We start from the raw sequence: 14,541 nt of genomic DNA on the forward strand, positions 1-14,541 counted from the left end.
TGAATAATACTATATAATACTATATAATACTTTTTTATAAACTGCCTGTTTATAAAATGCCAACCCAAACCCAGAAAGACTATAGCCTCTTAAAGTCAGGCTCCGGAGGAAAAAAAATTTTTGATATGTTGTAGAATTGATTTTTCACCGTTCCCCAGTTTTTCGTCAAACAACTTTTTTCTGTCTTGGAAAAATCAGTTCTACAACATATCAAAAATTTTTTTTCCTCCGGAGTCTGACTTTAAGATCTGAAGCTAAAATTTCACTGCAAATTGTTACATTCGGTAAATAATATTTATTATCATTTTGGTGAAACGTAATGTTTCCATTATTACAGTTGAATCAGCAATTCACGCCCTGTCGATGTCCAGAGCTAATGGACGTCTGTTGTCGAGTCATTCACTACATCATTCATCAGTGAGGGGTTTGACAGATTGTGTACAACTTTGTTTGCGTAGCTTTGAAGAGTGTTCCTCTATAGCTTACGATAAAGACAGCCGAATGTGCGAAGTGTTCGCCAGTGTAGTTGGATATCCACAAGTCACACTAGTATTCACAACCCGTGTACTTTTGTACATGAAGGCAGTCCGTGATTGTACGGACGTAACTGAGAAACGGCCGAGTTGCGAAAGTGGTGTTTATCAAATACAACCCTGCACATTGTGTGACGCGTTTCTCGTTTATTGTGAAATCGACACTGATTGTGAAGCGTGGACGGTAGGTTTCTAATACAGTTTGCCCCAGGGACATAGCCAGGATTTTGAAAGGGGGGAGCCGTTATGCGAGATACCTATGACCCCGGCGGGGTCCAGAGGGACGAACACCCCCCCCCCCCTGTAGCGCACTCTGAACGTTTTAAGGACTGTTTTGAGAGGATAAAGTGAAAATTGTATTAGACACATCATAAATAATATTAGTAGGCCCAGCAACAATTATAATAAATCAACAGAATCCATGAATTCGAAAGACAGGTGTCCCAGGGAGAGATTTTCACAGACTGAGGATCCACCCACCTCAGCCCCATAGGTAAGAACATTTATGACTAGGGCACCTCTAGATGGCCGGAAATTACACTTTCATACTTAAATTTGAATATGTTTTCCTTTCTTTTTTCCTCAAAAAAAAAAAAAGAAGAAATTCTTATCTAAAATAGTCATATTCACGAAAAAAGGGCATGAAAAACCAGATCACATTCTAAAACAAATTTATGCCCACTCTCCTCAGCAGTCACAAGACATACTCTGAGTCAGGTACCGACTTGATGTTTTGTAAGGTTGAGGGGGAGGACATTTTGTGAGTCGGCACCTACCTCAGACTTACCAGTTGGAGCTGAGGAGCAAAAATGTGAGGAAATAGTGCCTCTAGATGGCCAGAAACAAAACTTTTAGTAAAATTAATTATCATCACATCACCGTTACCGGTAGTCCAAATGTAGCGCCAAAAAAAAATCTCATGGTCTTTTTTATAAGGGATTTTCTCCAACCAAAAAGATCTTATTAATGTGTGTGATATACCATAGAAAACAAAGCTTAAAAACATTGTCTTTGAGTATGTTCTTTACATACTTCAAAACCGTGATTTCACAACCACCTCAGCCCCACCATGGTTTGGGGCTGAGGTGAGAAAATTTGAGGAAATAATACCTCTAGATGGCCGGAAATCACACTTTCACGTAGTAAAATTCATCATCATCACATCACCATTACATAGTCAAAATGAAACGCCAACACATTTCTCATGTACTTTATCAGAGATCTACTTGATATCCAGGACAACTTGACCTAACTATAATTTAATATATAAGCTTATAACTATCATCAACAAATCACAACTTTATTTTTCGCCTTTAGCACAATTTCCTTCACATTTTAATATTATTAAGATTACTATCAATTATCATCATCACCATCATCACCATCATCAACATCACCATTATTATTATTATTATTATTATTATTATTATTATTATTATTATTATTATTATTATTATTATTATTATTATTATTATTATTATTATTATTATTATTATTATTATTATTATTATTACTATTATTTATATTATTACTATTATTATTATTATTATTATTATTATTATTATTATTATTATTACTAATTGTATAGTATTATTAAACAATAGGCCCTACTTTAAAGAAGCTTGCAGAAGGATAAAAACCAAACTGAACCATACAGTATCACATTTCTGTATCTTAAAAGACTTGGCCTGGGATTTATGGATTTTAAAAAATCACGCTTAGACATGTGTTATAATTATAGTAGGCTAGGCCTGTGCAAAACGAGTACTGATGCATTTTTACGTATTTTAGAAGTATTCATTTTGAGTGCTCCCAGGAAATAATTTGTATTGGCTCAAAAAAAAGCCTTAAAAATTTTACACTGTGTACAAAGGTGGGGAGCCGCGGCTCCCTGGATACGTCCCTGGTTTGCCCTCTTATTCGAAGCCCGTTTTTCAAAGACAAGTACCAACTAACAAACTTTAATCCTTTTACCCTATAATTGTAAACTGAACTCGGAGAGCACCCAACATTTTCAAGTCCCAAAGGTTGTCACAAATTGAAGGGTTGAATGTTAATATTAATTTCAATTTAGTTTTTCTTTTGTAAATATTTATGAATATCATTGACCTGATTCCCTTCAAGCTGATGACCGAATTCGATGCAAACCCATGTTTCTTCACGGGTATTGCCTCTTAAAATTTCTTTACAACAGACCTGGTATAGGTTTACCGGGTTGTCCGGACACGAATAAGAAGCAAATTACTGTACTTTTGCATACATTGCATATTCATTTATATACTTTACTGTGTTATTAAGCCTATGAGTGTGGCCTATAATTGAAATAACAAAAATCATAATCTTATACCGGTAGGTATTTCAGCGTCGACAAGATGGCTCTGTAGATTTCTACCAATCTTGGCAAAATTATATATCTGGATTTGGTGATTTGAGTGGCGAGTTTTGGCTCGGAAACGAGAAAATCCACAAAATTACGTCGTCAGGAAAGTATGAATTTCGGATAGATATGGTAGATAGCGATGGCAGTGCTTTTCACGTCACCTACGAGTCAATTGAGATTGGAAGTGAAGCAGAAAACTTCAGAGTGGATTTCGGAAATTACATCGGCGTTAAGTCAACTGCCGGTAAGGACTACTATTGTCAACTATTATTTTGATTATACAGGTCTCCCTCCTATTTGAGACTCCTACAATTAAAGACCACCTCTAATTAAAGACCACTTTCCTGAACGCCTATCTTTTATCATTAGCTGTTCCCTCTAATTTAAGACTCCCTTAGAGACCAAAAACCATGGTTTTGGAGGACCAAACTGGAAATTTTCCCTATAATTAAAGACCACTATAAAATAAATAGTGATAATGCATTTATTCTATAATAAATGTTGTTAATTGACTTCAACCTAAAAGTATTAGCCAATGCACATCATAAGATGATGTTTTATGTGTGATTTGTGTATACTGAATACCGAGCAATGGTGCTCTTAGTGGTATTTTAATGTAAAGTTGGATAAAACGAGTACAGGACTTGATGTCTGGCTACCAATAACTGCATTATTAAGAATAAAAAACAACATGTAGTAAGTACATAAATTCTAAAACATTTAATGTATTGTTTCTTAATTTCTCTCTAAATGGAGAAATCTAAAGACTACATTAAGTGCCTATCTTTAATTATAATGATTCTATTAGACACCAAAGATAGGTTTTGGCTGACAAAACTGAAAATTTCCCTTTCAATTAAATGCTACTAATAAAATATATAGAGGCAGTTTTTTTTTATAGACTACAGACATCAAAATAATATACATTAAGCCGATGTTTTGTGTATACCATGCTGCACGTTCAACACCGAGGGAACCAGTCAACAGCCACCCAGCAAAATCGCCCCATAACAAACTTGCTCCCTGACTACACACAGTTTCCTCCTACAAACTCGCCCCCTTCAAACTCCCCCCCCCCCCTAACATCTCGTCCACTAATAAACTCGCCCTCTAACAAATGACTATGACTTTGTGGAAACACTCAGCATTTCAATTATCCTTTCACGTAATATTGTATTTTATTGTCATTGTAATTGCAAATGTTGGTCGAATAAATAAATGAAAAGATAATAAATTTAACGAAAGAAACAATATAAAAAACATTAAAATCAACATCAATGTTTCCACATGGCACTGAAATTAGTTCTACAGAACTACCTATAAGTCATTGTGTTTGGGGGTGGGACGAGTTTGTTAGTTGACGAGTTTCTTAGGAGGCGAGTTTGATAGGGTGGCGAGTTTGTACCAGGTGACTGTGTATGGTCAGGGGAAAAGTTTATTAGGGGCGAGTTTGACAAAGGGCGAGTTCGTTAAAGGGCGAGTTTGCAGGGGCGAGTTGACTAGAATCCGAACACCAATAGTGTTAGTAAGACGTTGACATTTAAAAAAAATTTTATTTTGGAAAGGGATGTTGAATGCATTGCTTGATGTGTTGCTACCGAGAAATGGTCTAATAAGAATCAGCATGCAGAAATCCATTCTAAAACACTTGGAACAACAAAGAAAATGCGTCATATCATAGTTTTGGCAAATCTAACAGAAAATTTTCCCATTAAAATATAGGCCTAAAAGTGATTTTAATGCATTGAAAAAAATAAAATATGACGATGATATGACTATATACATTGAAACAATACTAACATAAGATGATGTTTTGTGTATACAGTGGATATTGAATAGGCCTACTGATAGTTTAGTAGGACGGTGTTGTTATTAACATTGTAATGGAGATGTAGAACGAGCGCAGGACTTGATGTGTGACTGTCGAGAAATGGTATATCAAAGAATCAATAACAGCATACGAGTGGGCACGTTCTCCACTCATCGGATCTGCCCCTGACAAAGTATACCAAGCAACACGTAAAATAATAATATAAATATAAAAATTATTGACATAATCTTTAAACTTTGCATTAAAATAGTTGAAAACGAAAACAGACTTTGCAAATTACAATTTGTAAAACACGGGGCCTATACAAGGCGTACTGCAACCTTTCTCACTGTGAGAAGCACCGTATACATTTCCTAGCGTTGAGCTGCTGTAAACATTTTGTATTTTTAGTTAAATGAATAGAATAATACTGTTCTCACCTCATTTTCCAGTACAGGAAAATAGTTAGCGATTGCAATGTGCTTGGCACAAGATTTTTTTTTCTGGTTGTACTAATATTGCTTCTGACATTATCCCCAATAGAGGTAAAGGGTTTGTTAAGGGCTTTTGCATTTGTACCGTCATCAGTAACTTTCTAAGCATTGGAATTTGTTAGAGTTGGAATGAATGTCAAATGAATGGAGATCTGTTCTCGAAGCATACTGCAGGGGCGGACTAAGGGGGGTAGGCGAGCCGGCGCATTCCACCCCACCCCTTTGGAAAGTTAAAAAAAAAAGTAAAAGAAAGGAAGAAAAAAATAAATTATTGATCGCCCAAAACGCCTCAGAATTAATTTCAGGGTGGGGCGACTAGAAAATAAAAAGTTCGCGTAGGGAGAGAGCAGCTTAGCTCAGTCGGCTAATCTGGTGGTAGCCGCTGTGTGTGCGCTGAACCGTGGAGATCTCTAGGTCCCCGGTTCAATTCCCATCGCTGCATCTCCTTGTGTTTCAGCTAGAGGGCTGAAATACAAGTTACAATAGCGCACCGTCTTTCGGATGAGACGTTTAAGCCGTTGGTCCCATGCGCATTATGGCCCATGTGCACGTTAAAGAACGCAGTACACTCTTTGGAAAAGAGTAGGGGATTGTCTCCCGGTGTACTGCCCAATCACCACCAGAAGGACTCCACTGGAAATAAGTCTTCTTCTAGACTTTCGTGGGCCATCCTTGGTGTTTACACCGAATAAATCCAATCCAATCCGCGTACCCCTTAGGGTAGTGTTGTCTCTCTTACGGATTCTGAATCCGCCCCTACTGTGCATGATCAATATTGACCATAAGATAAGATTATGTTTTGAATGAAGATATTAAATGAGGGAATGAAAAAAAATCTTAACTAGTCAATCATCTTGTTTTTTTGTCTTTCGTGGGGGTCACCCCTTTATTTGTCCTCTTATTTTCATGGTTTCTTTTTTTCATTTTCACTCGTATACAATGAATATACTGTACCGTCTTGTTGTTGCAGCTGAAGGGTTTAGTTACACCAATGACGCCGCGAACTATTACAACAATGGCATGATGTTCTCTACATTTGACCGAGACAACGATAATTTACTAGGCAGCCTACTACCCTGCAGTATGCAGTATAAGTGCGGTTGGTGGTTCAACGGATGTTACCGTTCTAATCTTAATGGTAAATATGAATCGGGAATGATCTGGGACGTTACCGGCAGCAAGCGTGTTTTACGATTCTCGGAAATGAAAATACGAAGAATTGTCTGAGGACAAAAAAAACGACGCATTATTACCGTATGCCTTACCTTTGAGGCCTACTATTTTAAAAATTTGTATGCATTTGAATCACAATTCGTGAGCAGAATTCGCAATATTTATTCAAATTCAAATTTGTCTTTACTCTGAAAATACTCTTTCAATACATAAGTAGGCCTACCGGTCTCCCAGGAGGCCCAGATTCAACAGTAAAACCATCAAGTAACAAAATAAATATGTTATATAGGCCTATATAAAATCAAGATAGTTAAGTACTTTCCATATTTAATAATTTAATGCTTTAAAATTTGCCGCGGATGTCTAATGGATAATTAAATATCATAGAAATTTATAAAAGTTATTTATATTTCTTTATTTGAATATGTATTTACTTATCTAGTGAAGTTTTGCCAAAAAGCCTAAGTAGAAAATAATCTACAGACAAGTTTATTATTTGCAAAAATTAGGGGAGGGTGTGGGGGGGGGGTAATTTGCTGAGGTAGTATACAACTACAAACTCGGAGAGACTCCGGACGATTCGGCCAACACGGAGAGGACTTGTGAAAGCTCTTAACTCGTAGCGGTTATTTTTAACATGCATGATCAAAAATTCGACCGAGTCTATTTCAACCCCGAGTTGTCTTTTTAACATGTTAATGACCATTGAATAGATTTTGAAGAAAAATAAAAGAAAACGGCTTAAAGTAAATCTGTGAATTTCCTGTGTAACTTGTATAGTACTCGGGTCATTCCAAACAACTTCGGCCCGAAACTAGTCAGCGCTGTGTTCCTTATATGTGCCGCGGTGCATAGGCCTATGTAATTTCTAATGACTTTGTGGTAACAACGTAAGCTAACTGAAGCGAACACCTATTTGATTAATTGTATCCACTTCTTGTAAATACCGTTTTCTACGGTGGCTGATTTCCGCCAAACAGTTAAAAAAATGTTTTATTAGGGCGTTATAACGCCCTATTACGACGTTATAACGCCTTAATTAGGGCGTTATAACGCCGTAATAGGGCGTTATAACGCCCTAATAAAATTTTTTTGTTACTGTTTGGCGGAAATCAGCCACCGTATTACTAAGCCTGGGGCGGTGCGAAAATTGGACTCTCATGCATCCATGGGCGCAGATCATGGGGACAGTGCCGTCATAGAGTTCGTGGGGCCCTGGCAAAGAATGTTATTGGGGCCCCTCTAAGCGAGCGTTAATTTTGTTGTGGCTAGGGGCCTCGTAGGGCCCCATTGGGGGTCCGAGAGGGCCTGTCGCGCTCAGAGCTTATGGCATTTAGGAATTGTTAACTGTAAATCTGTGAATTTCCTGTGTAACTTGTATAGTACTCGGGTCACTCCAAACAACTTCGGCCCGAAACTAGTCAGCGCTGTGTTCCTTATATGTGCCGCGGTGCATAGGCCTATGTAATTTCTAATGACTTTGTGGTAACAACGTAAGCTAACTGAAGCTAACACCTATTTGATTAATTGTATCCAATCTTGTAAATACCGTTTTCTACGGTGGCTGATTTCCGCCAAACAGTTAAAAAATGTTTTATTAGGGCGTTATAACGCCCTATTACGACGTTATAACGCCTTAATTAGGGCGTTATAACGCCGTAATAGGGCGTTATAACGCCCTAATAAAATTTTTTTGTTACTGTTTGGCGGAAATCAGCCACCGTATTACTAAGCCTGGGGCGGTGCGAAAATTGGACTCTTATGCATCCATGGGCGCAGATCATGGGGACAGTGGCGTCATAGAGTTCGTGGGGCCCTGGCAAAGAATGTTATTGGGGCCCCTCTAAGCGAGCGTTAATTTTGCTGTGGCTAGGGGCCTCGTAGGGCCCCATTGGGGGTCCGAGATGTGTTTTTAAATTTTTTTTTTCTGGTACCGTACATCAAACATATTAATTAGATCTTTATGATTGCCGAAAATAGTTGATAATAGATCATGAAAAATTAACTGGCGCTTACTGTGGGTTAACCCAAAAAGAAACTTTAAGCTCTCAATATAAAAATAGATCAAGATAATCTGTTCATCAATTAAGAGATGCATAAGTAATACCGTACTGTTTTTCTTTGAGTGTACTTAATTTTACTAGCAGTAATTAAAGGCTTTTTAAGGTAAAATTCATTGAAAACCGAATTGTGTCACACTGGAATTTTTTTTTTCAATTTTTTGTCAAAGACAATATACTGTATCTTTAAGTAGAATGTTTTTCCCGAATATGCTAAGTGGAAAATGCCCGCTTTGACTTTTATTTGCCATAATATATGCTCTGATGCTGAAGTACAAGCAATGCTGAAGGCCCAAGCTGAAATGCTGGAAGAATTCATGATAATCTCTGTCAGAGCTCAAGGCAACAAGGTATACTACATACAGTATTGTATTAGTACATTATGTATATTAGCACAGAAAGCTTCAAAATTATCCGATTCAATATTGTTATTTAATGAAGAGAAATTTAGAAGAAGTAATTAAATTATTTTTTGTATCACTTATTGTATTTTATTTGAAACTTTAAATACAACACTGAAATTTATGTGTTATACGTTTAATAAATGAATGATAACCAGAAGATAGGCCTACAGTAAACAGTATAGTAAATATGTTGACTTCAGATATTGAAGATTATTATTTATATTTACTTAATGTTTGTGTTTATTTATGGCAATCTTCCTTGTGCAATATAGAAAAATTCAAATATATAATATTTATTTAAACCAAAAATTGTATGTCGTTAAGTGTAAATTATTCTATTTATCAGAATAACTCAGTTGTGAACTCTATAGTTTACATTGACTCGGTTGATATTTCTTTTATTTTACTGTAACTGGAAACAAAGAAATGCAAAATATATAAATTATGCTGTAAAAGATTCTACACTTTATACTGTACTAATAATCATCCATTGTTATAAGTTAAATTAATTATGCACTATTTTATACATTTTTTATAATTTGTATTCTGATTCTTGTATTGTAGAAGCTATGAGGCAAGTTTATTTTTCATTATTAAGAAATAGATTGATTTATCAATGTGCAGTGTAGTTTAAATGTTTATTTAATAAAACAAAGTTGTTAAGTCATTTCTAATAAAATAGTATTTTGATCAGAATTGTGTTATATTGTTTACCATAGTGCATTACAAATAATAAATTGAATCAATTCATAATAATAAGCAATATGACTAATATACCATTTATAAATAATTTCTTCAAACCATATCATTTGTTTCATTAGTTGAGATCTCTAAGTTGTTGCCACGGAATATGTATTGTCTGTGACCAGAGTAAACAAGCATGGTGCCTAGAGACATGTTCACACTATCAAATTGTAATACAAGTTCTTTTGATTTGCCTGTGTATGGGTATGACATCATCATGCCCATGGAAATCATAGCTATTTGTCTCATAAAACTTCTATGGTGTGGACAGCGATTAATGTATGGCTTTGCCACGCCTAAATATTGGGGGGAGGGGCACAATAGTTTCAGAATAGATAAGTGAGTAGCACATAACATTACTATGAATTGAAGTTTTTAAAATTTAGTGGCAAAACTACTGGATCTGCCCCTGACATTCAGAGAAATAACTAGCACTAATTCAAATGCATTTTTTTTTCTAGAAAAAAGTTTTACCAGGCTATTATTGCTTGCAAAATAGTCTCTCCAACCGTATGACTATATTTTCTCTATGGTTCTAATAAGAATGTTAAGCATACTTCGAACATTACTGCTGTGGCGTGACAATTCTCTGGCTTATCTAGGATTTGCAGAACTCATGGGTGAGACGCGTCTATTTTCGAGGCGTAATGCAAATATGCTTGGCGTCTTGCCTATTTTTGGCACTGGTGGTATTCTTATAAGAACTCTTTGTCCTTACCCAACATCATCTTAAATTCCATAACACATAAAAGAATATACAAGTGTTAGTCGATCTCTACGCTAGTGAGTAATCAATCAATTTTTAAACATGTATTGATAATGTTGTGTTCGTCAAAAAATAAAGTGCAATTTAGAAAGTGTTCTAATTTAATTGTTATTTTTGTATTGTTTGTTTTCATAGTACTTTACTAAATAGAATCCATAGAGCTATTATAGAATCCTAAACAATTCAGTTATTGTTGATTTGCAGACATTGAGGGCGTTTCAAATGATATAAAGATGGTGTTATTTATGCATCTGTTTTTTGGCGAGGAAAATATATCTTTTAATATTTTTTTTCTTGACCTACAAAATTAATAGTTAATGTTATATTTGAAATGTATAGCTCATTATGGCCAAATATTGTCCTCCTCACCAACAACCGCATTATAACTACCATCAGATAGGCCTAACCGTAATAATGACGTCATAGTTTCATCATGTCATCATTTTGTCTATATTCATTATTATCATTGTACCAATCTTCATAAATAATAATCATCATTAGTATGTAGGCCTAGTTATCATCACCCTTCCATCGTTAACAGTCCATTTCCTAATGACATATCTGTTTAACTTCAATTCATTACAATCTCTCTACCTTCCAATGAAGCTAAAAAAAATTCTATGCACATTAATGATATAATGATGATGGTGGTAATGCTTTACTTAATTTCATTAATTTATTTCCAGGCAAAGCTTAAACACAATAAAACAGTAACACAATAACAAACAACACAAAGAACACAATCCCCAATTTCTTCACGAGCGTGTCGGCGGTATAATAAAGATAATAAATAATATAATAATAATAATAATAATAATAATAATAATAATAATAATAATAATAATAATAATGATAATGATAATGATAATGATAATGATAATAATAATAATAATAATAATAATAATAATAATAATAATAATAATAATAATAATAATATAGACCTATATAATACAATAAAGTTGCATCTATGCACTTGAACAACAAGAACAATATCCATGAAAAACAATTCCCTACCAGTTTACAGACCGACAGTCGAAGTGTACCACTGTGAACGAGTGCATTATCAGATATTTATACTAGATGCAACTATGTTCAGAATTTGGACGATGTTGTCCTTGAGTTTCTCGCTCCTGATTTTCTCTGCATTTGGCGGTATGTAGGCCTTATTTTACTTCATTGAATTTCATTAAGGTAGCCAATCTGAAGTGAACAAACCAAAATAATTGAAAACTAATATAAAATAGTGTTCGTACCCGACAGTCTCATACAACCTAATTTTTCTTTCTTGGCCTTAGTAATAATTTTCTTCAGTTTATAAAATGGTCAATTTGCATTTTTTGTTGTATTTGCTTTTATAGTCAACAGTATTTGTCAGACAAATACTTACTGTTGACTATAAAAGCAAATACAACAAAAGTCAACAGTAAGTATTTGTCTGATTAAAGTAAAGAAGAAGTTTACCAATTTGTATAATTTTAGACTGATTTAGTATAATCAAATGGTACATCAGATCCCATTTTTTAAATTACGAATCTCGTGCACGTTCCGTTACACCTGGCACGTCAAACAAAGTTTAGAGGTCTACGTAACGAACGTAATTTCGAAAATGGGCTACAGTACCCTATTATGTATCTGAGTATGCTAAATAAAATTACCGGTATCAGGTTTACCTGAAAGTATAACTATGTAGGGCTCTACATGTTTCATTTTAGCTTCGAAAATAGATTTATTTAATCGTGAGAAGTATCTGCCTGTTTATAAAATGCCAACCCAAACCCAGAAAGACTAGCCTCTTAAGACCTGAAGCTAAAATGTCACTGCAAATTGTTACATTCGGTAAATAATATTTATTATCATTTTGTCGTGTCATTCACTACATCATTCATCAGTAAGGGGTTTGACAGATTGTGTAACTTTGTTTGGATCGCTATGAAGAGTGTTCCTCTATAGCTTACGATAAAGACAGCCGAATGTGTTCGCCAGTGTAGTTGGATATCCTCCACAATTCACACTAGTGTTTACACAACCCGTCTACTTCTACCCTTCTACATGAAGTACCAGCCAGTGTGGAGGACGTACTGCGGCTTTTTTCGTTTTGACTACGCGGCCAGTCTACTATGAATTAACAGAGCGGAAAGGTTTTCCACTAGGCGAATTAATTCGCGCGAATTGAAAGCGTCGGTACATGCGCATGCGCATTCGCACTTCTATCGGAGTTTTTGCGAAGCGAAAAAATGCGCAACCAATCAGAGCTCAGGAAGCGAACCAACGCTTTAATCCGCACGCGAATAAATTCGCCTAGTGGAAAACCGGCTTTAAGCTGGTTTTCCACTAGGCGAATTTATTGGCGGGAATCGAAAGAGTTTTTGCAAAAGCAAAGAAATGCCCAACCAATCAGAGCTCAAGAAGCGAACCGATGCTTTGATTCGCTTGGTGGAAAATTACAGACTCAAGCTGGTTTTCCACTAGTGAATTTAGTGACCTTTTTCCCATGAATACGGCAGTAAAACAATTCCTTTCAATTTATATATGGAGTGAATTAAGAAAGATCACTTTTCAAAGACAATATTCCCAAACATATAAGGCCAAGTAAAAAAAAAATACTAGTTTCTAGTCACCTCCCGCATCTATTTCGCTGCCTCACCATTAAAAAAAATATATTTCCTTTATTTTGCGAAATGTACAAAAATCTGGCTAACTCACATCGGTAAAATTCCTTTCTCGATCGTTCATGGATAATGAGTTGAACAATTATCAGTAGTATTATGAATTAAAACTCAATGTATTATTATATGAATCATGTCTAGTGCTTCTTTTATTTGCTTTCAATGTGCAGTGGCGGCACTACAGGGGGACATGGGGGAATTCCCTTTAGAATATTTGTTGGCCTCCCAGTTTCCCCCCCCCCACCCAGAAGAGTAGAAAAAACACAATTCGTCGGGGAGAAAAAAATATATGTATTTTCTACATATTAGTAGACTATCTATTTAGAATCAATTGAATAACCCTCTGAAACCCCTAAAGTGTCACATTTTCCGGGGGATCCGCCCCCAGTACCAATTTCAAACATTTTAATTGACACCCGACAACGCCTACTTTGCTCTTGTCGGGGACCTTTCCCTCCAAAAAAAATATACTTTGCCCTTCATTTCCCCCCCCCCCCAACCCACAGATTTCAGATGCTGCCGCCGCCCATGTCCATGTGTCTACTTTGTAAAAGTGAGAAAGTATTTACTGTTTCCCATCGGCCATATGTAAAGTTTTAAGGTTTTCCAACTGGATGGAAGTTACTTGCATTCCCTTATTATTATTAAAATCTTTTTCTGTCTCCTGCTTAAACATTAGAAAATTCTACTTACGCTTCATTCGCTTGGTATCTTTTCATAATTTGTTAAAAATATACAACTGAGCTGACAAGTCATGCTAGCAGTAATTGTATATTGGTAGCGAATACAAACCTACATGGTGATCAAGAACATGTGTTTTCTTCAAATATATTTTTGTCTATATTTGCATTAATTATTTCGGACCAAGACCCTTCCTTTGGACCAAAGACCCTTCGGACCAATGGACCTTCGGACCAAAGGACATTCGGACAAATGCACTGACCCCTATAGGAATATGCATGAATTTTAATCACTAACAAAAGAGTTCTGTGCTACTGCATTGCTAATTACTGAATAATTTGGTCACTTTGCTTCTTCCTATGTACTGTAGATTTAAGTAAGTAAATATACGTCCTACAAACATGAAAAAAGTGGAAAATGTGAGTTGACATACATAAGTTTCATGCTTCTACTCAAATTTGAAGTATCATGCCATTTTTTGGGACTAAGAAACCCCACTACTTTGGCTGCATCAAATCATATCCTGCTTTTGCCTGATTGTTTTTAAGAGGAGGAAAACCTTGAATTTTGAGGAAATTAAAAGCCACTAATAATACACCTCAGAAGTCAACAAAGTGACATTTGCAATCATTTAGAAATCAAAATTTCTGGGATCCCCCTTTTTTTTGTTGGGGGTGGGGGGGGGGCTCATTTACAAACATTTTTACCCCCGATCCTTTCCTTCAGTATTTCCTGTAGCCAGAGAGGAGGAAGTAGGATAGCCAAAAAGAAGAATGGCCCGAGAAAAAGGGAATTAATTTCAAGAGTACTACTACGCGTACTGTACATGG

The 14,541-nt window shown here is 35.7% G+C and overlaps 1 protein-coding gene across 1 annotated transcript; it reads left to right on the forward strand.

Moving 5' to 3' along the window:
* Nucleotides 1-363: 363 nt before the first annotated feature.
* LOC117117297 (ryncolin-1-like) lies at nt 364-6,444 on the forward strand. Its single transcript, XM_033261554.1, has 3 exons — nt 364-717; nt 2,887-3,157; nt 6,188-6,444. The coding sequence occupies exons 1-3, from the start codon at nt 364-366 to the stop codon at nt 6,442-6,444; spliced, it is 882 nt and encodes a 293-aa protein (XP_033117445.1).
* Nucleotides 6,445-14,541: the final 8,097 nt, after the last annotated feature.

The sequence above is a fragment of the Anneissia japonica genome, unplaced genomic scaffold, assembly GCF_011630105.1.
Source record: "Anneissia japonica isolate Jap-2015-1 unplaced genomic scaffold, ASM1163010v1 scaffold287749_len374965_cov195, whole genome shotgun sequence".
NCBI classification, from domain to species: Eukaryota; Metazoa; Echinodermata; class Crinoidea; order Comatulida; family Comatulidae; genus Anneissia; species Anneissia japonica.

Bases quoted from the DNA above. Each gene is read 5' to 3' on its own strand.
- LOC117117297 (XM_033261554.1), top strand. From the start codon at position 364: ATGTCCAGAGCTAATGGACGTCTGTTGTCGAGTCATTCACTACATCAT. The intron at 718-2,886 runs GTAGGTTTCTAA...TTATACCGGTAG, and splicing joins CTGATTGTGAAGCGTGGACG to GTATTTCAGCGTCGACAAGA. The intron at 3,158-6,187 runs GTAAGGACTACT...TTGTTGTTGCAG, and splicing joins CGGCGTTAAGTCAACTGCCG to CTGAAGGGTTTAGTTACACC.